Source organism: Sphaeramia orbicularis, chromosome 5, assembly GCF_902148855.1.
Source record: "Sphaeramia orbicularis chromosome 5, fSphaOr1.1, whole genome shotgun sequence".
Taxonomy (NCBI): domain Eukaryota; kingdom Metazoa; phylum Chordata; class Actinopteri; order Kurtiformes; family Apogonidae; genus Sphaeramia; species Sphaeramia orbicularis.
This window is the reverse complement of record NC_043961.1, coordinates 21853953-21879357: the sequence shown is the minus strand read 5'-3', so window position 1 is coordinate 21879357 and position 25405 is coordinate 21853953. Positions and strand designations below refer to the sequence as shown.

The 25405-nt window shown below is 39.5% G+C and overlaps 2 protein-coding genes across 2 annotated transcripts in view; one reads left to right on the top strand and one right to left on the bottom strand.

Annotated features, from left to right (window-relative positions):
* The first annotated feature begins 849 nt into the window (after positions 1–849).
* Positions 850–6809, top strand: LOC115420181 (26S proteasome non-ATPase regulatory subunit 6-like). The gene is given in 9 exon segments (XM_030135435.1): positions 850–1006; positions 1009–1116; positions 2143–2348; positions 3220–3363; positions 3453–3674; positions 3767–3875; positions 3991–4159; positions 6509–6586; positions 6679–6809. Coding segments are annotated over 9 exon segments (1167 nt in total). The 5' UTR covers positions 850–972; the 3' UTR covers positions 6776–6809.
* A 4231-nt stretch (positions 6810–11040) lies between these two features.
* atxn7 (ataxin 7) overlaps positions 11041–25405 on the bottom strand; it is a 31071-nt gene continuing 16706 nt past the window's right edge. The window contains exons 6-13 of the mRNA XM_030135421.1: positions 20443–20731; positions 18909–19237; positions 18543–18625; positions 16743–17023; positions 15559–15748; positions 15287–15408; positions 13113–14262; positions 11041–11680 (exon numbers count right to left, since the gene is read on the bottom strand). Coding sequence (XP_029991281.1) covers positions 11663–11680; positions 13113–14262; positions 15287–15408; positions 15559–15748; positions 16743–17023; positions 18543–18625; positions 18909–19237; positions 20443–20731 — 2462 coding nt within the window. The 3' untranslated portion in view covers positions 11041–11662. The remainder of the gene's footprint in view (positions 11681–13112; positions 14263–15286; positions 15409–15558; positions 15749–16742; positions 17024–18542; positions 18626–18908; positions 19238–20442; positions 20732–25405) is intronic.

Genomic DNA, 25405 nt, shown 5'->3' with positions numbered 1-25405 from the left:
TTATGTAAATAGAGGGATTAAGGAGAAAAGCTGATCCTGAAAAAAGCAGAAAATGCCTGAATGCACAGACAGTTTTAGTCAAAGTTTTCGCAGTGACACAAACTGACCCAAAAATGTCATTTATTTAACAGTAAAAGTGTTTGAAGCTTCAAAAACTGATGTTAAATGTACCTTAGAAACAAATACTTTTGTAATCTAGAAGTAGTGAAAGTGCAAAGTTTGCAAAAACAAAAATTGTTGCCATTGTCATAATGTTTGGCTATGATTGTATATCCCTCTTAGGGTTTGCACTGATCTGATGATTTCTGTCCTGTTATAAAAATTATTGACAAGCCTCAGGTAGAGGCTCATAATAAGTACTGATCCAAATCCTGTGCTTAATTACTGTGTGTTTATTGTGTATTTTCATGTGTGGAGGTATACTTAAAGCAACCTCAGGCTTGAGTTTACACACTGCATTCTATCTTTGTGAACCAAAATGTAACATATAAGTTGATGAATTACTTATTTAAAAAGAAAAAAAAAAGTTTGCATTATCACCATGGTAAAATTAAAAACCATTACTTGACCATTGAATATAATTATTATTCGATCAAATTATAACGTGTTTCCTGCCTTTTTTATCCTTTTACACACCCTCAAGAACAGACAAAGTTATCAGGGTTTAAATGGATGCATAAAAGTCACCAAAATTCAAGTTATAAAATGTCTAATGCTCATAAATTGGCTGCAGTACTTTCAGTTTGCTGGAGGTGCTGTTCACCTCCTGTCCTGCAGGGGGCAGTACACTCAAAGGTGCTAGTTCCGCATAGGCTCCTTCTTCTGTCGTTGACTAACAGTCCGGCGGAAACAACACACAGACCAGTGTTTTCCGTAGTCATCGTAGACTAGCAGAGTCTGGCCAGAGCGGATTTCTGTCAACACAAAGAAAGCATTTTGTTTGTGTAGTTGCTTTTATATTTTAGAATAAAAATGCCGCTGGAGAATCTAGAGGAAGAGGGTCTGCCCAGAACCCCGACCTGAGGATAGCCCAGCTGAAGTTTCTGCTCACGATGGACGGACACCGACAGGATGCTAAAGTGAAGACGGAGCTCATGGATGCTATCAAAGCTAACAGTGAGTTAGCACATCACTGCACCAGCGGTGTACAATTAGCCTTAGTCAGAGTACGAACATTTATACTGACACTAGTGTATAATTATATATTTTTTTGACACCGTGCACGTCATACATACAGCCTAAAATCCACAGTATTTCACATTTAGGTAAACTGGCACTTTAGTCCTTGTATTTAGCTGACGAGAGCTAGCCAACATGCAAACATAAAGTAGCATGTTGGGTAAGTTAAGCTATCACAAGAGATACTTCACTTAGAGACTGAAAAGTTTTTCTCTTACCACAAGTTTGCACTTACGTAAAGCTGCTCACGGTTATGTAAGTATATGTAAAGCAGGGTTGTCAAACTCATTTTAGTTCAGGGGCCACATTCAGCTAAATTTGATCTGAAGTGGGCCAAACCAGTAAAATAATAACATAATAATATATAAATAATGTCAATCCAAACTTTTCTCTGTTTTAGAGCAGAAAAAAGTAAATTTACATTCTGAAAAGATTTATATCTACAAACTGTTCTTTCAAACAATATGAATTACATGAACAAACTGAAAAAATAAGTGTCATTTTAACAATATTCTGCTTCAGTTTATCACTTACACATGTACATTATAACTTACAGATCACAGTGGATCTACAAACACAAAACATTTAGTAACAAGCAAAATATTGTTAAAATTGGACTTACTTCTCAAGACATTTCAGGTTGTTCATATTTGTTCAGGTTATTCACATTTTTTTGTTTTAGTGTATATACATGAAAATATTTACATTTACAAGAGAAAAATTTGGAGTTGTCATTATTTACATGTTATTATAATAGTTTTTGACTGAATCATGCCCACTTGACATTGAATTGCTCTGAATGTGGAACCTGAACTAAAAAGATTGTTAATATCTTAGTGTAATTTTTGCATTTCACACATTCATCCCAAGGGACGGACTGGACCCTTGGCGGGCCGGATTTGGCCCCCGGGCCGCATGTTTGACACCTGTGATGTAAAGTATTGTCTTTTACGTCTGCTGTAGACATGGCTCCGTACTATGAGGGTCTGTGTAAAGAGCTGAAGTGGCAGCTGGACAGTGACCTCCTGAGCAAAATGAAGAAGGCCAACGAAGAGGAGCTGAAACGCCTGGATGATGTCCTGGAAGACGCCGAGAAGAACCTGGGAGAGAGTGAGATTCGAGACGCCATGATGGCCAAAGCTGAATATCTGATCAGAATTGGAGACAAGGTAGAGTATTATATTATTATCATCTTAGTATACCTTAAAAATCACTGGCAAATTTTTCATAAGTTTATGACTGTGTAGACGTGTGGAAGAAATCCTTATCTGATCTTATTGTAAAGTAGTAAGTGGCTGTTAAAGTGTTGTCTGGAGACAGCTTTTCTTGATATTTGTTCAGGAGTGTGAAAACAACTTTTATTTCATATCTAATACTGTTTAAAATGCTTTATAACTATATTTTAAAGGTATGCAGCTTTGACTTTCTTAAGGGGCTTGGTCATGTGACTAAAACTTCCATAAGACTTGATGTTAATAATGATCCCAGTAAATGTCAAATCATCATTTATGTAATAGCTGAAGAATTCTCATGGTTATTTGTGGTTATGAAATATTCATAGAAGTTGCAACAGAAAATTACAAAAACAACATTACGTAGAGAATGATGAAAGGATGAAAGAAACTTGAAGATATAAGACAAATGTAAAAGACATAAGAAAAAGCTTAAAGACATAAACACACCCACAGTGTCTGATTCCGATTTAGGGCTTATTTATTTTTGTGTACAATTTCAATTCTTTTTCAGCAAGATGAAAACATTTTGTGTTTTTGCTGACAGTATAAACAAATCAAACTGTGGAGATAAAAGAAAAGGTATTATAATATCATTTATCACATTATAAAATTATATCACATGAACATCATAATTGTTTTATCTCCCAGCTCTACTTTTTTAGTAGTAAAATCACGCAAATCAGACGTAGCAATTGATAATCCTGTTAATGTAAAGCTGTGGAAAATATTAAGCAAACATGAGACGTTAGGTAATGACAAATGTTGGTACTTGGTCTCAGATTTTTCACTTTCTCTTTAAATTCAGGAGGGTGCCTTAACAGCCTTCAGGAAGACGTATGACAAGACTGTGGCTCTGGGTCACAGACTAGACATCGTCTTCTACCTGCTGAGGATTGGCCTTTTCTACATGGATAGTGACCTTATCACACGTAATTCGGAGGAAGCCAGAGGTAACAGCTATAATGTTGTGTGTAATCATCCACTACAGTTTTTCAGGAATTCCTCAGCACTCACTCGTTGCACTGTTCTTTTGTTTATAGCCTTATTGAGGAAGGTGGAGATTGGGACAGGAGGAATCGTCTGAAGGTCTACCAGGGTCTGTACTGCGTGGCCATAAGGGACTTCAAGCAGGCAGCAGAGCTGTTCCTTGACACCGTTTCCACCTTTACTTCATATGAGCTCATGGATTACAAGACCTTTGTTACTTACACCGTCTACGTCTGCATGATTGCACTCAAAAGGCCTGACCTGCGTGAAAAGGTTAGGGAGAGAGTGTTTACTCACTACAAATGTATTTTTCTATTTGCACATTTGTAGGTTAGGAGTATCTAATGTTACATGTTTCTTTTTAGGTAATAAAGGGAGCAGAGATCTTGGAGGTTCTGCACAGTCTTCCATCTGTTCGTCAGTATCTGTTCTCCCTCTACGAGTGTCGTTACTCTGTCTTCTTTCAGTCTCTAGGTGAGGAAGCAAATTCAATCACATTTGGTCTCAGTCCTTAAGTTATTAATGAAAATGTGAAAGATAACAAATTGGCTCTTAAATAACCTAAAATCCTCTCCTCTTTGTGCCACAGCAATGGTGGAGCAGGAGATGAAGAAGGACTGGCTGTTTGCACCACACTACCGCTACTATGTGAGGGAGATGAGGATCCAGGCCTACAGCCAGCTGCTGGAGTCCTACCGCTCCCTCACCCTGGGCTACATGGCTGAGGCCTTCGGTGTCAGCACAGAGTTCATTGACCAGTGAGTACTCATACTTCATAGACCAGGGGCGTCAAATATATGGCCCTCAGGTCAAAACCGGTCCTCCAAAGAGGTTCAGGCCTTCCCACAGGATGAATTTGCAAAAGAAAGTGCATACATTACACAGAGGACATTGACAGTCAAGTTGTTTTGATCATAAAGTGAAATGCTGTATTTTTCACTTCCTGAGGCCTGTTACTAAATGATTTGTGCATTTGTAGATCCACTGTGATCTGTAATACACATGTTTAAATGAGAAACTGAGATATGTTAAAATTGCACTTATTTTTCTTAAGAATTTCAGTTTGTTCATGAATGTTCAGGTTATTCACATTTTTTGGTGAAAGAATAGTTTATAGATGTAAACATTTTCATAGTGTAATTTTACTTTTTTGCACTAAAACAAAGAGAAAAATTTGGAGTTGTCATCTCCAGTACATCTTGTACAGCACATGAGCTGATCTGTAACAGTACTAGTCCAATTAGGTCCATACTGTCTACTAGAATTTATACAGATTTCCTTTTCTTATTTGTCAGACAGATTAACAGTACTGTAGTCCTCTTTGTAGTGTCATGATTCTATAACAGGATAGTGTTGCATTGCATCAAGGACTCCACCAATTTTTTTTTTTTTTTTTTTTTAATGTAGTTAATTTTCATATTTGTCCATCATTACCTCCGCCAAGGAGGTTATGTTTTTGCCAGGGTTTGTTTGTTTGTTTGTCTGTCTGTTTGTTTGTCTGTCCGTTAGTGTGCAACATAACTCAAAAAGTTATGGACAGATTTGGATGAAATTTTCAGGGTTTGTTGGAAATGGGATGAGGAAGAAATTATTAAATTTTGGTGGTGATCGGGGGTGGGGGGGCCCACGAGGGGGGGCCACTGATCGTTAGTGTGCAACATAACTCAAAAAGTTATGGACAGATTTGGATGAAATTTTCAGGGTTTGTTGGAAATGGGATAAGGAAGAAATGATTACATTTTGGTGGTGATCGGGGGTGGGGGGGCCCACAGGGGGGGCCACTGATCAGCCTTGGCGGAGGTCTGCGCTCTCCGAGTGCTTCTAGTTATTATTATTATTATTATTATTATTATTACCTCCGCCAAGGAGGTTATGTTTTTGCCAGGGTTTGTTTGTTTGTTTGTTTGTCTGTTTGTTTGTTTGTCAGTCCGTTAGTGTGCAACATAACTCAAAAAGTTATGGACAGATTTGGATGAAATTTTCAGGGTTTGTTGGAAATGGGATAAGGAAGAAATGATTAAATTTTGGTGGTGATCAGGGGTGGGGGGGCCCACGTGGGGGGCCACTGATCAGCCTTGGCGGAGGTCTGCGCTCTCCGAGTGCTTCTAGTTGTACTTGTATTTTTTTAGTTGGATTGAAACGGTAATGGAAGAAAATAAAAGCAAGCAAGAAAACTTCACTATTATGAAGACACTTCTTTCCAACAAGTTTTCATGTAGCAGCTTTCCATTACATATTTCTAGAGGGTGTGAACACATGGCTGATAGTATGGACTGATGAAAAACAGCCATGTGTAGCAGAGCCCCTAACGCTGCCTTCTTACGACACTACATAGCCTACGAGCCAAAATCAGGAGATAAAAACATGCCTAATTCTCACTTTCTATTTTAATTCCATATTTGCATGTCAGTTACATAGAAACACAGCCACCATGATGCGTTAGCATTGCCCACATTAACTTCTAAGCATTTGAAGGAACACTGAATTTGGACAACAGCCCAAACTCAGAGACTCAATAAATGTAAACTTCAATCTTGCTCGCAGCAAATTGGTGTCCTTGGTCTAAAACATGGTGTGTGTTTTTCAAAATCATCTGTGTATTCCAAATCGATGGCCAAAAAACAAAACCTCCTATCTGCAAATTTTTAGATTTTGAGTTTTCACATTAAATGGTGAGAACAAGGATGACCCCACATTTTCAGTCCATCTGCAAGATAATCCCACCCTTTCTTATGACATGAAGGTCACCTGACAACAACAACAAAGACCATACTATAATAAAACTAAACCATCAATCAATTAAATTTTATTTATACAGCGCCAAATCATAACAAAAGTTATCTCATGACACTTTACATATAGAGTTGGTCAAAACCAGACTCTAAGCCAATTTACAGAAACCCAACAGAATTCTCCAGGATCCACATTTTTTTTTTTTCGTTTCCTGAAAAAAGTGATTTTTTCAGATAGGAGGTTTTGTATTTTGGCCATCGAAATGCTTCAGAGAACATCAGGTTTAGATTCTTTGTTTTTTTGTGTTTGGATGAGTGTTGCATTGTTATTGGCATTTGTTTTCTTTAACCAAACTAAACTTTGTTCTTCCTCAGGGAACTGTCCCGATTCATAGCTGCTGGGCGTCTCCACTGTAAAATCGACAAAGTTAATGAGATTGTGGAAACCAACAGGTAAAATTAATGTTGTTTAAGCCTCTATACTCTCAGACGCTTACTGAATAATCCCTGTCAGAACTCTAATCTTATGCTGCTCTTCCTCACAGACCTGATAGTAAAAACTGGCAGTACCAAGAAACCATTAAGAAGGGAGACCTACTGCTCAACAGAGTCCAGAAGTTGTCAAGAGTCATCAACATGTAACCACAGGGGCCATATTTTTGTCTTTACAGCAAAAGGGGCGGGGAGGGGGCTTGCATTCTTCTTGGAATACCCAAACCTGTAGTTTGTCTGACAAAGTCACTCTTATATTGTGTATATAATAAAAAATTTGTTTAACTGTTGAAGTTGGAGTTCAAGAGGCTTTTGTATTTACAGGGTTCCTGCAGGGTCTTAGAAGTCTTGAGTCTTGAATTTACAAATCTGCATTTAAAACCTTAACCCTTTCATGCATGAATTATGAGAACCTTAATCAAGATTTTTTTTTTTTTTTCCTGAGTGTTTTTATTCCTCTTTAGGCATAAAAAAAACAGTGATTTTTTTTTTTTTTTAAATCAACCTGTTTTTCATGGAGTTACAAAAATGTCCACTCAGCTACACCATGAATTTTATTCTTGAAGCAAAGAAACATGTATTTAAACCCAATATCATGAAGTGATATGAAAACAGTGAAATGAAACCATGTTTAATGCAGCTAATCTGATGTTTCTCACATTTTAACATATTCTAATACTAGTTATTACTCACTTCATGGAGATAATATGCAAAAAATAAATATTAACAATTGATTTCCACTCGAGAACCAATCAAGAACAGCAAAGTTACAATAGTGGTATGAATTGCAGTTCATGAGATGATGCATAAGTGTCCACTGTGTTGGTTGATATGGAACTAAAACAACAAACCCATGAATATACAAGAGTAAAACTGTAGAGTAACTGTCCACTGTAGTGACCACTATGCATGAAAGGGTTAAGTCTTTAAAGGTACTAAAGTTGATATGGCAGGTCTTAAGTTATGTTGCCTGTATTGTGTTAAAATGTGTGTTAGGTGTCCAAGATGCAAAGAAAGTAACATTAGTTGACTCAGTTCCAACCTGACAATTTACGTGGTGTCCCATAAGTCTCCATACATAGGAAAAATAAACGTTTCTTGACATAAACCATTTTTATTTATATAATATGCTCTATATGACTGCCATTTTGTCGGGAACACATTTCAATGCGTGTCCTCCACTGCTGAAGAACTATAAAAAAGAAATATAAAGAAATACATGTTAGAACCATATGTATTATGTCTCTTATGTATGGAGACTTATGGGACACCCTGTATATTGAAATTAGGAACCAACAAGTGGTGACAGGCACAACAAACACCACCTCTCGCACATATTGTAGCTTAGTTTGGCATTGGTCCAGCTCATGTCATATCTATGCATGTGCTGTTGCCTCGATATATGTGGCAGGTTTGAAGTAAATTGAAACAAACTATTTTTATAGACATTTGAAATTTTTCCCATTATAGGTAAATGGGAGAAAAAAAATGTGAACTTTGAACTACTTTTCCCAAAATGTAATGACATCTATTTTGGGTCACTGGCAATCTATAAACCCAATTTGGTGTGAATTCAACCAATAGTTTTGTTGCTAGGCTGTTAAATGCAGAAACAAACAACCAAAAACAATACCCCTTGCCTCCCCTTCAGGAGGCGGGGTAATTATCACTAACTTTGCACACACACACACCCCCAGTGAGCAATGATCACAGAACATTCAGCCCAACACACCTGTAGCTGTTAGTAAGCATAGAGAAGTGGAAATTTAATGATGCCTGGTTGGAGGAAAGATCATTCTCGACCTGGATGACATGAGTGGAGGGCAACGGCTGTGAAATGGGCATGAAGTTCTGTTCCAAGTCGGTCTTAAAAAGTCTTAAATGAAACCTGTAGGAATGCTGATTAAGAATGAGGCAGAGACATCATTTCATATAAATAGCAGTATAAATTATTTTATTTACAGAAACTTGTTACAAAACAAATATACTATACAATCTTTTTTCTTTAAATATTAATTCTAACCTATGTTTTGTTCATGAATTACATAGCAGCCAATACATAAGTCCAGCTGAAAATGATTTGATAATGTATACAAAAAAAAAAAATCTATACACGCTTTTACATAATGAATGGTGGATCTACTTTTTCCTCCCAGAAACAAGCTGTATTCTCTCTCACTTTCACATTCCAAGTCTATGGTGCTAATAAAAAAAAGGACATCTAAACGTTTCCATATTCTGGAGACGATGTGAAGATGTCAGTGAAGTTTGAGGGTAAACAAAACACTTGATTGAAGGTTTCACGTACAAATCCCAGTAAACCAGAGGGGGTGTAAGCCGCATACCGAGGCTTAAAACTAAAACATCCCCAAAAAAAAAATAATAACACTAAGTATTTCATACTGGGCAGCTGACAAGCTCAGGTTTTACCACATTTAGGATTCATAGGCAGATTAAAAACAAGCTCCTAACCACTTCGAACATTCAAGTAAGGTAAAACAACCCAAACAATGCTGTCCTCAAACAGTCAGGGTGAAACTAATTCAGGCACTTTCTTAATTTGATATTTCTTTTAAAAGCTGCAAACAATTTCTTTAAAAGCTGTAATTCAAATTACTAGTTTGGCAACGATAATGCAAGCAGTTGGACTGTTTGAAGTGTTCCTCTTCCTTGCAATGATTGCTTTAGTCCCTTCAGCCTTACAAAAGAACATAAGTGTTTCAATCATGAAATGTGTTTAAGGTACTCCATCTGCCATTGTATGTCGTGGAAATTGGTTCGACGACGGGCACAGCTTTAAAGCCTGCGGGACATTTCATAATCACAGGCTAACTGGATCACATCATAACATTTTTCTGTTGTGTTGATTCATAGGCAACGTAAAATGTGTTGTAAAAGCACGTGTGATTGAGACCTTGAAAAGTGAATAAAGGTATCCTCTGTCATACAGACACATGCTACAGTGGCAACACTTCACCTTTGTTCCTAAAAGGATCTCAGTACATGATTCATGAGATGCTTCAGCTTCTACATATAGGCGTATTGCATCATATAGACTTGGCAGTGAACCACTTCAAATAATCAAGTTCTCTGACATTTAATCTTTTTTTTTCTAAATAAATAATGACTTTTTCTTCTTTATTTTTTTTTACCTCTTTTTTTTCTTTTCTTTAAATTGTACCAAAAAATTCTGCGCGTAAGAAAAATGCCTGTGCAAAAATACATATTTAACTATGTACAATTTGTTAACAAAATATGTATTCTCAAATGTGGATACTTCAAAACTTGTTTGATACATAGGCTACAAGAAAAAAGCTAAATTAGGTTTTCTTTAAAAATTGTTTCCTCTACGTTCCACAATATCTGACATCAGTGGAGGTTCCATAAATATGCCAAAAGTTTCAATATGTCCCGTGAAGCCATCTCTATGAATCTCGCACTATTACACCCACTCGAGACCACTCAAAGTGAGCAAATATCCCGACGAGATGGGCAAGTATTGCCTGATTTAAGACTCCATTTTGACAAAGGAATAGAGTATAATGCCTGGATATCCATTCATCTATGACTAATCTTTTCTCAGTACACACCAACATAGTGTTAAGGTGAGGCATCAAAACTTAACATCCAGAGCTTGGGTAGTGGTTACGCATAGGAGAGACAATCATACCCACAGAAGACAGGTGACGTGCATAAGTTTGCTCCAGTTAAGACGTACCATACCTGATTCCCATTGTAGGAGAAAAAAATTACAATTCACATCTGCACACACACAGCTGTGGATGTCACACTGCTGTATGGGTAAATGACTCTCGAGGGAGAACGAGAATAATACAGTTTGCACAGATTTTTGTTAAATCCACACAGGCGATGCACTATCACCGCTTCATGGGCGAGACTGCCCACCTTTTAGGTACAAAAAAAAGTAGTTGGCAAAGCTGACAACAGCTTTTGGCTAGCGTTGTGGACAAGTAAGCAGTGCCTGTGGAGAAAAGTAGGTATTTAGTGCTGTTCACAGTTGGGGGTAGGTCTGCTGTGGCTATCATTCTGCACAATGAAAAGATTCAGAAAAATTAACAGGTGTCCTTAAGACCAAGCTATCCTTTGACAAAAGATTTAATCAAATGGGCACATCAGGCATCCTTTTCACATTTGAAAGCACTACTGTCTTCACCACACCTACAAAGACTCTTTGTAGTTCAGTGTAAAAGCTCATAAGAAATCATAAAAAGGTAACACTTGCATAATTATTCTGGGTAATAAAGAATTGACCAGGTCGTCCCCTTCGGCTGATCTCAGCCCACACGCAGCCTGTAAGCTGAAGTTACTCAATGCGTCACCAGAGAGAGTCAAACTAACAAAAGGTGAAACCACAAGGTGATTGTGTGTTGTTTAAGGTGTTGCAAGTAAAGTTTGCTGGTCCTCCTGCTCTCCTTCCAAGGCTTCTGAGATCAGGCGCTGGGGGTGTAAGTAAATTGGAAATTCCAGTAGTCCAGCAGAATCTGACATGAGAAAATATACTCATACACGCACGCACGTTCACACACACTCATTCTGTAATAAACACGGAAGAGATCGGGCTTGCTGTCTCCCCAGTTGCTCAGCGTCATGACAGCGTGTTGCGCACAGCTTGCGCCAGTCAGTGAGCTTTAAACCACAGAGACCCATGGCTGTTTCTACTGCTCCTCCTACTTCCAACCAGACAGGAAGACCTCTCAGAATACTGGGAAAACACTAGTGTGGGAGGGTCATTGGCTCGCTGTTTAGACCCCTGGCGCTCCACATGTGATTTATCCCCATACAGTGCTGCCACTGCCACCACCACCCCACCCCACACATGGCTTTGGGAGAATTAGTAAGGACCACACTGACTTCACTGGGCAGTCCAGATCATCTCCACCCTGAGGATTGTGGGAAGCTGAGAGTAATGTGGGTTTGACTTTAGAAGGCCTCGTGCAGACCAGAGCAGTATGTAGACTGCCCCGGACTATTCCCCGTCCGCCTGCCGGTTCCACACACAGAAGCCGGACACCGCTGTCAAGGACGAGCCTTTGGCTGTAGAGAAGAAAGGGGACAAAAAGCATCGTCAAAATGGTGGTTAAATATTCCACAAACTAGCCTGGGTCAAATATTAACTGCCTCTCAAAGCCAGAGTTCTACTACTGTACATTCTAAACTGGCATTAGTGGCAGGCACTGCAATAGTAAATACAGATGTGGAAATGTCTCCATATCTACAGAATCAACTATGTAAAAGTCTGGATTCTGCACCTTTTAAAATACATTCAACTGATAAAATGACAGCATGTTGTTTCCTATGATCAAGTTTCAACATATTCCACCAAACTGTCAGCATTTGTGAAAAGCTTTTATCCAAACTGAAACTGCTTTACAGTTTTCACCTGTGTGCGGTATTGGTTTGCCAACTGAGAGTACAGTGGGAATCAGTGGGACACTTTAACATGGGATTGAACATTAAGTACTAAGGTTAGTGGGCAACTGGATTTAACTCCTGGTAGCACACACAACATGCACAAAACAAGTGTTTTCAGACAGAGAGGGGGGTTATATCCTGTATTCTGAAGAACACATGTATTTTAATAGATTTTTGTTGATGACGTTTTTGTTCTTAAACTATGACAACATATATGTGAATACAATAAACATTAAAGTCTTTATTTCAGTTTTGTGGTGTGTGGACTACTGAATTATATATATATATATATATATATATATATATATATATATATATATATATATATATATATTTATTTATTTATTTATTTTATTTTATTTTTTTTTTACTGAATTTTATATTTCTTTCTAATCCTTTTCAGACATGTTCTATTATGAAAATACATATTTAGTCAAATGAGATTTTGCTCAAAAAACACAAAAACCAAGGCACTCTTATATTTTAAAATGCCTTTATTAATTATGGCAAGTCTCAATGGACCTCACTGAGCCCCAGTGTGTTTCAGCCTACTGGCCTTCATCAGGAGGAGGGTTAGGGTTGACCCCTGATGAAGGCCAGCAGGCTGAAATGCACTGAGGCTCAGTGAGGTCCATTGAGACTTGCCATAATTAATAAAGGCATTTTAAATTTATAAGAGTGCCTTGGTTTTTGTATTTTTTGTGCATTGACCAAAGAGCACCTCTTTCACCAAAGAGCATCTCTTTTACTATTTGTCATTACTGCCTGGAGGTCCATGAAGTGTTCCTCTTTACCGTTTGTTCAATGATATTTTGCTGAATGGTTTGTGTTTACTGGTTCGTATTTGTTTTCTTACCCATTATTTGTTACATTTTACATAAAATTAAATCTAAACTGCATCATTCATTACTGTATGAAGTTGTAATCAAAGTCTTGAATCTGAAAATGTGTCCAGTGTTCTTTTTGCTATGAAAAACTTCTTACAGTATTTTCTCTGATCCACATCACATCTCTCATTTAAATCACATTCTGCTCGGTACAGAACAAATCCTACCTGATGTAAATGAGAGTTGTTGGGGAGCCCCGGCGTCCCTGGAATGCTCCGCCCATGCTTCCCATGGATGTTGTTAATTGCAGGCGACTTGGCCACCTTGGATCTACCTGGTCCTGGCCCCCCTCCTCCAAGCCCTCCTCCCCCACCTCCACTATTAACACTGCTGGAGGCAGGAGAGTTTTTGCGCTTCTTTCCCTCCAGGCGTCCATCTGAGGAGTGGTGGCTGAAGCTGGTGTGGTGGTCAGATGAAGATGAGGACTGGTGGTGGACGAATGGCCCCAGGGAGAGGGTGGAGTCACTGCTGTTCATCACCACACTCATGCGCTTGATGGACTCTGCTGGGCTGCCTGACGGAGGCCCTCTTGCTGGTGGCCCTGAGGAGCCACCAGCTGAACCTCCGGAAGGCTCAGCCTTGAGACTAAGGGAGTTGGTCCGCACGGTGGGGCCACAGTTAAGCCCCACGCTGTGGACTCCACTATGGGAGGAGGATAATGACGATGAGGATGAAGGTCCTAGTGAGCTGTGGTGGTAAGTGCTCCCTGAGCTGCCGACATTTGCACAGTTCTTTTTGAAAGAGGAGGAGGAGGAAGAGTAGTTGGCATTAGAGGAGGATTCAGAGGAGCCGTGTGATGAAGAGAGGAGAGAGCTGTTCTTCCTCTTCTTCCCCGAGCTGAAGCTCGTGCTGCTACTGTTACTGTTGGCTCCACTGCTGCCCCCACTAGTCGAGTTAGGGATGACAGGTGTGGTGGAGCCAGAGGAGATCTCTTTGGGCCTGAAGGACGATGCTGACTTGGTAGTGTTGCTGCTAGAGGAACGGGACTTGAGCGCCCGGCCTGAGGCAAGGGAGGGAGCTGAAGAAGAGGATGAGGACGAGTGGGCTGAAGGCATCTGCGGCGACGAAGACACTTGTCGGGCCTGCGTGGTGCCGTAGGCCGGGTGCTCAGCCCCGCCCTGAGGGGAGCTGCGGGCATTTAAGGTGGTCCCATAGGAGAGCACTGACTTGCCCTCATAGGATTGGCTATAGGGAGTCTGGGGCAAGGTGGCAGGGGGGCCCAGGAAGCCTGAAGAGGGAGTGCTACCGTGATAATTTGTGCTTGTCCTATGGGTAGGTGCAACAGAGGAGGAGTTCTCCAAGGCCAAGGGGATTTTCCTAAAACAAGAAGTGAAACTCATTAGTTAAGATCAACTCAAACCTGCTCACCATTAGGTTCGCTTAAAAGATCGTTTTACAGTTATATTTCATGGAGTAGGTTTTCCCCCAACTTTGGAGTAAAGAATCAAAACATACACATCGCTGTGGGTAAGTAATCTTATGGGGGGCCAGATAATATAACAAAAGTAGAAGAAGAAAATTATTAGATTAAGTTAGTGCGCAGTAGCTACTGGCGTGCAAATTTTGTTCTTGCTCTAAAAAGAAAACGTACAAATTTACAATACTCACTTTAAAAAATTCAAGTAACTTTGTGATTCTTACTGAAAAGGGGCTTTACAGGAGTCTTATGTCTTTAGGGCACTGGTAACCTATCAATCAGATTTTTGATCCATGAATGTCACAATTATTGCTGACTTTGTTGTTCAGAGCAGAAAATTGAGGAGCAACAAAACAACAAGCAAAACACAGGATATGAGTGTTATTTGCACACAAAAATACTTCACACCAGGGTGTACTGGTCTGGCTCAAAGGCCATTGTTCTTCTCTTTTTCAATAATCCTCTTTACATAATGTGGACATTTAAGCTCTTATTAAACTTGCTTGTTGAATTTCTTCAGCAGTTGCAGCCTGCCAGTAGGCTGTGTGATCACTCACATGAGTCCGGTTTGATTCTTTGATGGAAGGGTAGGGCATGTACCTATTAAATTTGAGCAGATCAATAAAAAGGGGCAGAGGCTGGAGTTTTGAATCCTTTTTATAACCTTGTGTGACGGGGTGTTTGATTAAATTACAGTACTGTGGGGTTGTGGCAGAAGTATGTTATCTTGGAATTCCCTTGTAGTTAATTTAAATTCAGTAAAAATTAAGTGGCGACCCCTCAGGGAGGTCCTGGGTTTTTGAGCACAGACAGACAGAATGTATGGATGGAGATACAGCACACAAAGCTTGTGTGTAGAACAAGTCTAACAAAGTCTGAAGGGAAATTTGACTCAGTCTGAGGTGTGTGAAGGATCTGACTTACTTCCACATCTGAGAGTTGACGTGTTTGTCCATCATTGTGGTTAGAGCACATCGCACTCTGTCCCATCGCCGGTCAAAGGAGTAACAACCCCTCCCAAACAGTCGGCTTCCAAAGGTACAGTACTAGGAGGAAGATGGTGGGTAGAGAACACACAAATGTCTGTGACTGGCAGTTGCATTTACAACCAGTGGATTTCCAAAAATGACCATCATGTGACAAAACATGATGCTGATATGGCTTATCAGAGGCCTGTGATAACGGCGTATACTTACAGCTGCCGGTCGAGGGTGATAACCTGAATAGTGACAGTCCAATTTGTCAGCGTTCTCCTCCCGCTCCTCGTTCTCGCCCTCATCACTGGAGGGTCGTGAAAAACCATCTGGGGCAGTTTGTGAATGGTGTGGTGACTCATGGACTACTGCAGGGTCTCCGGGGGTACCACCTCCATGACTGCTGTTTAGTCTGAAGGACACAGTGTATATTAAAAAATAATAATAAGAGACGAAAGAAAATATATAAAAAATGCTTTCAATTATTTAACATTGGACACTGAGGTTCACCTCTTGATACTGAAAACATATTGTCCTGATGTCATTATATAACTATATTAATGTAAAACTGTGAGGAGGTATAGGAATGAGGAGGTGGGGTAATTATTGGCTTTATTTCTACACTTTGTGGATAATTCATTTGCATTCACTTGGGATATTTGTTTATACCTTTAACTGAATATGTAAAATTTCACTGTTAATGTTGTATTGAGTTGTATATAAAATCGGGATAGCATAGGAAAGGTTAAAAAGGTTAACATGCTTTATTATCCCTGCAGGGAAATTCAGTCTCTGCATTTTACCAATCCTAACAGACAGACACAGTACCTAGCATTAGCGATTAGCATCAGCACAGTGCACACACAGTGCTGTGGGCTGCCATTGAAGGCACTCAGGGTCCAAATCCAGATCTTTATCAGTAGTGATCAGGGGGACTGACAAGAGAATTAACTTATATGTATCTGCTTTTATTGGAGAGGGGGCACATGGTATGGAAAGAACAGATAAACTCAACACAACTCCAGTTTTGACTGAGAACTAATCCTTGTTGTTGTGAAGTACAAGTACTATCCACTACGCCTATGGTTTGTATATGTATGGAAAGAACAAGTCATCAAGCTTAAATGTTAATATAAACAGTTGAAAAAGGGATACCAATAAAATAGCTATACATCCTCCAACTTTATTTTGTTACGTTTTATACTGAATTGATATTGTTGTATTCTTTATCTGTTGTCGCTTTTGTTTTGTATTATTTGGTTTCCATACATGTATAAAATAAAGATTCATCATTCCATCATTGAGATTAAATCATAGATAATGCAGATATTCTATGATACAGATAAATATGGACCAGAAGAAGCAGCACTCAACCGGTTGGACTTCTAACAGGAACCGGCACTCACCGTGGAAGACCAGGGCTGTGAAATTTAGGCTTTCCGAGTGGCAAAGGCTTAGTGACGTCTAGGGCGGGTCCGTTGCCATGAGACACCTGATGGGGGTCATGGGCAGTGGTGAGGTGCGAGGAGGGGTGTGTGTCCCTGAGAGGGGGGGTTTGCTGAGAATGGGTTTGGTGGACTTCTCTCTCCCTTTCTCGCTCCCTTGCTCTGTTCTTGTGCTCTGCCAGTAATGTGTCAAAGCGCTTCCTCCGCCCTGGCACCGCCCTCCGCTGGCTTAAGGAATGTGTCTAGTGGGACATGGGAATGGTTAGTCACATCTGGGTTGCAGACTGGTAACAGACTTCTTTTCATTTACATTACAGAAACATGTTTCAAAAGTATTTGCTACAGTTGAGGTCAAAAGTTTACAAACACCATGGCCCAAGGCATTAAAACTCATTCACTTCAATGTGTACTCTGTGTTGATGCAGTTAATACATGTACTTTATTTGACGATGTGGAGAAATCTGAGGGGGTCAAAAGCTCACATACAAAAAGTTATATATACTATATATTTAAACTGCCTGCTAGCTTCTAGAAGTTGCTTTAGAAACTTCAGATCAGACAACTATTGTTATTGGAAGTTAATGGTGTACCTGTTTTTGTATTTTGGTTCAGGCTCAGTGTCACAATGGGGAATTAAAAGAAATCAATCAAGATATTCAAATAAATTATAGACTCCCACAAGCCTAGTTTCTCCTTCTGAAATCACCATGATGTACCTCCTCCAACACTACTAACACAAGCATTAAAGAGTTCAGTGATGTCTTACCCTTTAAACCTAAAAGGCTGTTCACAAGAAGGAAGCCACTACTCTGGGACAGGTTAAAAATGTACAAATAAAGTTTGCAAATGAGCCCTGTGGCAAAGATGTGACCTTTTGGAGGGAAAGTCGTCTGGGCAGATGCGCTAAAAATAGAACTGCTGGCCCACAATGATCAATGTTATGTATGAAGGTGAATAGTGAACAGAATTATGTGGATATTCAGTATCTAAGCATACCTCTGAAAGAGTAACTACACAGCTTAAGGTCATAGAAAAGTTTTTGTAGTGGCCATCACAAAGTTGTAATGAAACAGAAAATCTACAATCTGGACTGGAAAAGCAGGTTAATGAAGAAGGCCCTCAGACCGACATCAGCCAGGAAAATTGTGAGCGTGTAGTGCAGAGCTCATGGTCAATCCAAGTTTGTCATTCAACTTGAATGACTTTCTGAGAATGTGATCAATTGCAAGAAAGCTGAAAATAAATAAACTGTCTACTATTATTCTGAAATTTTATAATATCCAAATAAAGTTTGACTATATTTAGCCAAGGTTCATGTAAGCTTTGTACCTCAACTGCACCTCACATCGACTTTGCAATAACCTAACCTTTAATATAATCTATGATCATTTCTTTGCACAGAAGGTGATGACACAGAAAATCTGCAGTCTGAACTGGAAAAGCAGGTTAATGGAGGCCCACAGACTGACTGCAGCCAGGGAAATTGTGAGCGTGTAGTGCAGAGCTCATGGTCAATCCAAGTTTGTCATTCAAGTTGTGTGACTTTCAAACAATGTGATCAATTGTATGAAAGCTGAAAATAAATAAACTGTCTACTATTATTCTGAAATCTTAAAACATCTAAATAAAGTTAGACTATATTTAGCCAAGGTTCATGTAAGCTTTGTACCTCAACTGCACCTCACATCGACTTTGCAATGACCTAACCTTTAATATAATTTATGATCATTTCTTTGCACAGAAGGCATAGACGTTGGTTACCTTGCATGTTAGAGATCTTGTGCATGGTTTCCGAGCTGTCATATCCACAACGCCACAGTGGACATCTGGATTGAACTCGCGTTCTGTGGACGCAGAGCAAATGCAAAGTGAAGGAAAACTGTTACTTTACATGCACCATGAGAATTCAACTGCTGTGGCCACTTTGCATAATAGTTTTGTTGTAAAGACAGACGGCTCCTCTGGTGTGAGAGCAAATGTTTGATGGGTCAAGTGTTTGGCACAATGTAAGATAAAAGAGTACACTGTACGAGCATGCGACAATAATGAAAGCACAACATTAATACAATAATACAATAATGAAAGCACAACATTATAAGAATACTCCCACAACCCCCTCCAGCTGACCTGTCACTTTCTTGTTAACGTGACGTCTGCTACTGGCACTGCTGCTGCTGTCCTGCTTCTTGTCAGAGTGGACCGTGAGGTGGCCCTTGCCATTGGGTATTTGACCCGGGGCCAGTAATGGAGGCTTTGGTATGGAGGGACAGTTAAGGCCTGGTTTAAGGGCTGATGAGGAGGAGGTGGTGATGGTGGTAGTATTGGAGCTCACAGTGGTGCTAGAGGAGGATGTGGAGGAGGATGAGGTGGTGGCGGGGGCAGAGAGAGTCTGCACCAGCTTAGCTGACGAGTCCACATTCAGATGCATCTTCTCCACCTTGACAGCCGGGGTGAGGCTGGAAGAGAAGGTTAGAGAGATGAAGAAGGCAACAAGGAGGAAGCCGAGAGTTAGAAACAATGAACCAGTGAGAAAGCCATGGCAAGAGACAGATGTGCACATGTGGATGGGGCTGGGAGGACAAAACATAAGTCTGATATGATTTGTTGTTCTTCCAGGAATAAAGACTTGAGAAAAAAACAGATGTCAAAACGTATTGATTTTTTGAAACCTCTAAACATATATTAGTGGTTAGACTAGAGATTTTCATTATAAAAGACTTCACATTGAAAATAAAAAGAGCATATTCAGAGGGAAATTAAGATGAGGAAACATTTCAAATTGAACTTCTAAACGACTAACCAGAAGAAGTATAAATAAAAGCACAGTAACATTTATGTAACAACTTTGTCTGAATTGTCTCCATTGTTTTAAGCAGATCTATTCTGCGCTGTCTGCAGTGCAGTTATTTCAAATTAAATACAAACGAACAGTGGTAATACTGTCCAACAGAAGTCAACATTCATTTAATGTTTAACAATCTTGTGACATAATCTGTAGCCGATGCTGTGACAATAATCAACCGAGGCTGATTACATCAAAATACTAATTTAAGAATTAGGCAGGAATGGCCATTCCTTCTGCAGCTCTTTCCCCTCTGTCCAAATCAAAAGACTGAATATAAATATAGCTGACATGATGCTGTGATGTACTGCTGTAAAAAAAGAGAGGCCATATTTCGAAGCCATCACTAACTAAACATGGATATAAATGGACAATATAAATAGGTAGCCAAAAAAGGTGGGAAAAACTTATGGAATTTTGATGTTTTAAGATAATCCAATGAATGAAATACAAGAAAAGCGGGGAATTTGATCTAGACTTATAATGTAGGGGGAAAAAAAGGACTATTTCAAAAAGAGATTAAATGCTAAATCACTCTGAGCTATAGAACAAAATAGTACTTGCTACACTAATTTCATGACTCTGATTAAACCCCCTGTGAAGTAATGTTAATGTAAAGCAGTCCTGTGCACTTTGCCAGCTGTGCAATGGCCTAACAGAACACACAATAAATAGATGTTAGTCTGTTGAAATAGTCGTTTAACTAGCTCCCACATGTAGGGAAACTAATTTAGAAGTGGGCACAACTAAATAACAGTCAAATATTAATGTGGCACAGAAAGTACAGAGCACTGTAAATGGTTGTGGATTACAACTCACATCTTGTCCGGCTGCAGCACCCTGAAGGGGGAAAAGGGTGGTCTTCGCTGAATGCCTGGCAGCTTCTCTTTGGGTGGTTTGAGGAGTTTGGAATTGGAGGAGGATGACGAGGTCGAAGAGGAGGATAGGCTGGATCCAGCGGTGGAAGGTCGGCTGAGAATCCCTCCACTTGCCACTCCAGCGACAGACCCTGAGCCTAAGCCAGGCCCAAGCCCACTGCTCCGGTTCCTGCCCGACACTGGGAAGGGCGAGGTGGATCCTGGCTTGCTGGCTGAACTGTGTCTTCTCTCTGGAGTCACCGTATAAATCAGGCTCACATTAATTCATAATATTCAACACAGTTAGATGATCAGGATAAGGCATCAAACTGCTGTGATCAAACAGTACATCAAATACTTAATGTGACTAAATTTGGAAGCAAATAGGCCTTGATTTAGGAGAAAAAATGCTAGGCCCTTGGGAACATAAAATATTTCTTCACAGAAGTGAGCAAGATCCCTCAACAACAAATAAGCAGCATTTGTGATCCATGCCAACTCAGCCTAAAATAGAACCAGCCAACAGGTCAAGAGCTTCATTTCCTGCCTGAGCTTCATAGAACAGCTTCTGTGCAAACTGATAAAAGGCAGCATGACAGCAGAAAAGGTTAGAATCATACAGAGTTGTATCATCCTGAATGAGACAAAAATAGACGAAAGTTAAAAAAAAATAAAATAAAATTACAGAAGCTGTGGGCTTTGAAAAGCCCTCTTATCACTTGCTATTTTCAGCAAACCAGACAAATTAAATAGCACACTAGAAATCATTTCACTGACATATCCACATCAGTTCCACAGCACAGATATAGAGCAGAGTGCCCAAGCAAAAGCAACCAAACAATAAAGCAGGACAACAGCATAGAGCCTCACAAATATGTTTTCAAAATGTGAGGCTAATGCAATGTGTGTCACCACTGTATATGCTCAGTCTCCATGGTCACTGAGAGGGTCACTGACAGACGGACAGACAGAGCTGCTGCTGCTCTGACCATAAGTGGGGAGAGAGAGAGACAGACATAGTGAGACGTAGAGACAGACGTGTCTGCTGATGAGGAGAAGTAAGGAAGTGAAGGTTAACCTGACCCTGCTGTTGTCTACAGTGCTCTCTGATTTGCACCAAGCCTGCACAATCTGTGATATGAGATAATGTTCAGTGTTGCAAGGACAATATGACATGATAAATACAACAATATATAAGTGTGCAAAGTAGCTTTACAGAGTCTGGCTTTCTGCTTTAATAGTTACATTACTAACACTAACTCCAGACACTGAACAGCCTATTCCAACGCACACTGAATAAAGAAATCACGTTATTTCAAACATGCTTTTATTGAACGCATTGTACAAATACACAACCATCCAAAGAGAAAATCTATTCAAATAAGACATAACTATGACAATTTTACATGTTATCCAAACCAAATCGAAAATCCTTTCAAATAGCAGAAGGGTCAGGTCAAGCGGTGACATGGTTACATATTTCATCTTCAATGGGCTCTAACTTTGTACATATAACCTGTATCAATGTGTGCTCCATATTTCAGTAGGTATTTGTAAGTACTTAAACCCAGTAAGGATGATGATTGCATAAAATAAGATTTTTGACCAAAAATACTTTAAACTGTGCAGTTTCATCAAAATGTCACAGATTTTGACAAGGTTTACGCCAAAGTGCTTATTGTTCCAACAGGAAATTGACTTAAATTTGCCTATAATGTGTTAAATAACATATTAAGCTACACTGATGTCAAAATTTTGGAAAATATATTGGAAACTTTTGGACTTATTGACACAGATTTAAAGTAACAGTTTCAATGGGCATAGTGACACAGTTTCAATTCTTGATCCTATTATGATGTAAGGACCAATGTGCCTAGAAAACAATTCAAATATTTTTAATACAAGCATTTATTATACATCACAGTAATAAGCTAACAAATGAGTGCATACAGAAAAGGGTAAGAGAAACTCTGATTTTTCTAACAGATGTGCGTGTTCCCATGACCTGACCGAGAAGCATTTTATTTGATCTTTTTGGCACAGATTAAAACCCTTTATAAATGTTGAAAAGCTTTGTTATTTGACTTAAATTTACTCATTCATATTTTTGTCTTGAAAAAAGATTTTATCATTGATTTTAATGATCTTCCTCTGAATATGTGAAATGTTCTGCTGCTTTGTGTATTTGAATAATGGCCATAAAGAATACTTCTTCACCTTTCATTCACATCCAAACACAAAATAAAATATACTGATTTGATTAATCACAGCTACTATTCATTTTGACTGATGCACCTTTTTAATCCCGGTAGATGGTTATATCACGCTGCACTACGTTCAGTGATGATATACACGACTCACTGATCAGTACTAGCTTTGCACTGGAGCTATACAGCAAATAATGAATGAACATCAGTGAATGCACAGTGAACTTGGGCTTGAGCAGCACACAATGGTGTCTGAATGAAAACCGTCTGGTGAACAGTAGGATAGAATAGTGGAGGGTTAGCTAACCAGCTCCACACCTTGCCACAGGAGTGATCTTCATAGTGCAGCTGTGAAATGGGCTGCAGGCCAAAGCTCAGTCTCAGCAGGTGAGCTGCAAACAAGCTTGTTGCTCCAGAAACAGTGAAGGGAATACGAACACACAGGCACTCACAGAGCTGCCACTCCCAATCTTACTCAGCCCCCTTCCACAGGCAAAAAAAAATGCACACACTTTACAACCATTCACGCTCTCCCACTCTGCCTTTTCAGGAGAAAAGAAAAGCTTTTATAAGTGCCATCTTCTCACCTAAGGGCCTCTTGCCACACACCCATTCACTCCAAATAGATTCCCTTCCTCTTCCTACCAGCTCAACAACTCAACAGCCTGTCTTTCACTCCCCTCTTCCCTCCCTCTCTGTCTTGTCCCGTCCTGGTCACAGTCAGTAGCACGCCCTGCAAACAAACTCACACCAGGAAATCCCAGCGTGGTTCTAGCCACAAGTGCTAACACTAAGAGAAGAGAGTCAACACCAGCAGCCCTGGAAGAAGGATAAAAGAAGAGTGGACAAAATGTGTGTGTGTATGTGTGTGTGGGGGGCAACAAAACAACAGAACCAAGAAATTAGGTGGAGCTTTAATATCTTCTTTCACACTGTCAAGCAGTTGGCTCAGTGCTAAGGGGAATCCCTGGCTGTGGGAGTGAGAAAAAACATCAACACAATGAGTGGGACAGCTTTAGTATGGTCAACACAGGAACCATGTTCATTATTTTACAGAAAATATAATAAATATGGCTTTAGGGGACAATCACTGATGGTTACTTTTTTGCCTCATAAGCTCAAAGCGTGTGTATTGCTCAGCTATTGCATATGAGTAGGTGTGAGGAGTTGGAGTTTTTGTTCAGAAACAAATGCATGAAAGGGCAGCCGAGCTTGCAGCTTCCCGTTCTGCGGTGAGCGTCACCCCTGCTGGGAGCAGCCTCAGCTGAGGAGTAAAAACACGTAACGGGAGACAGATGGGCTCAAAGAAGCACGCTAAAATCATATCGAGACCATCTCTATGGAGCTGAGATCAGTGCCTCTGCCCCATGTTAGCACCGTATGGGGCCTTCCGATAATGAAATCTCAGCGTAAGAGGAAAGGGAAGAAAAACAGCAAGAACCACTCTATTTGGCCATGTCTCATACCATGAACACACAGTCACACTTATGATTAAGGCCGTTTCATCTCTGGTGCTTAAACCTGGATAGCAACTAACTCTACAGTTTGTATTCATTAACCATTTGGTACAATACAAAGAAACATGGCAGTAATACAGTTTTACATATTAGTTCGAGTGATTAGCAGCTCTAATATTCATTATATTTACAATTATGTTTTTTTTCTAAAGTAAAATGAATCAAATTAATTCATAAAAACAATATTTTCAGTGTTTGTAGTCCCACTTGTATTAGAGTCACCCAATTCTGAACAACAATCCAGTACTGGTGAAGTGGAACTCCTGAGACTCAAGCTTTGGTAAGAATTAGAGTTTTACAGATGTTTTAATATTACTGTCTCACACTTCAGGGAGATATTTTGTTTACTTATTAAAATATTAACAATTTAAGACATGCTACAGGGAACTCCCTGAACTTTATGTTTTAATATAAGCTTCAAGATTTCACTTTTAATTAAAAACATGCTTAAAGCCATTTTGATTATTAGTTTATGTTGTTTTAAATGTTGATGCAGTGTTTTTCATTCTGTCTGCAAATCAGATCAAAATATCAGTTATCAGTCTTTGAGTAATATAAATTGGTATCACCCTTAAAAACAGCATATGAGTCAGTCACTAAAACATAATGGGAGCTAACATAATGTGCTATAATTAGTCATTTACTAATGGCTTATATAACCTCTGAAACTGCTGTTCATTTTAGGTGCTAGCATATTACAGATGTGTCACAATTGCGTACTGTGATGTTTTCAGCCCAGTTGTGCTTCGTGGGTAGTGTACTGCCATGCAATCTTTGTCTGTCTGTATTGAAACCCGCGTAGGTCAGAAATGTCAAATGAAAGCGAAGGTTTGAATGAACAAGAAAAAAAAACAGTAATAACAGTTTATATTACTTAGCAAAGATGGGTTAGGTTTTTGGTGTCAAAGCAGCAAGGGCAGTTCTTCTACTTGCCATCTGCTGTTATAACTCCCCCTAGTGGCTGACCTTGACTACTGTAAGTACTGTCACATTTTGTGGAACACATACCCCACATAAGTATTCAGTTTCTACATTCAGCCATCAAACAATGTAAATGTGACAGAATCCTTACTAATTACTATAACAGGACACATAAACCAATCTTTACAATTCTTATCTTCACAAACTGATTTCACCTGCAAAACCTTGAAAAACGTCCTCACACGACAGGACACCAGGAGATATTTCAATTCATAAGATC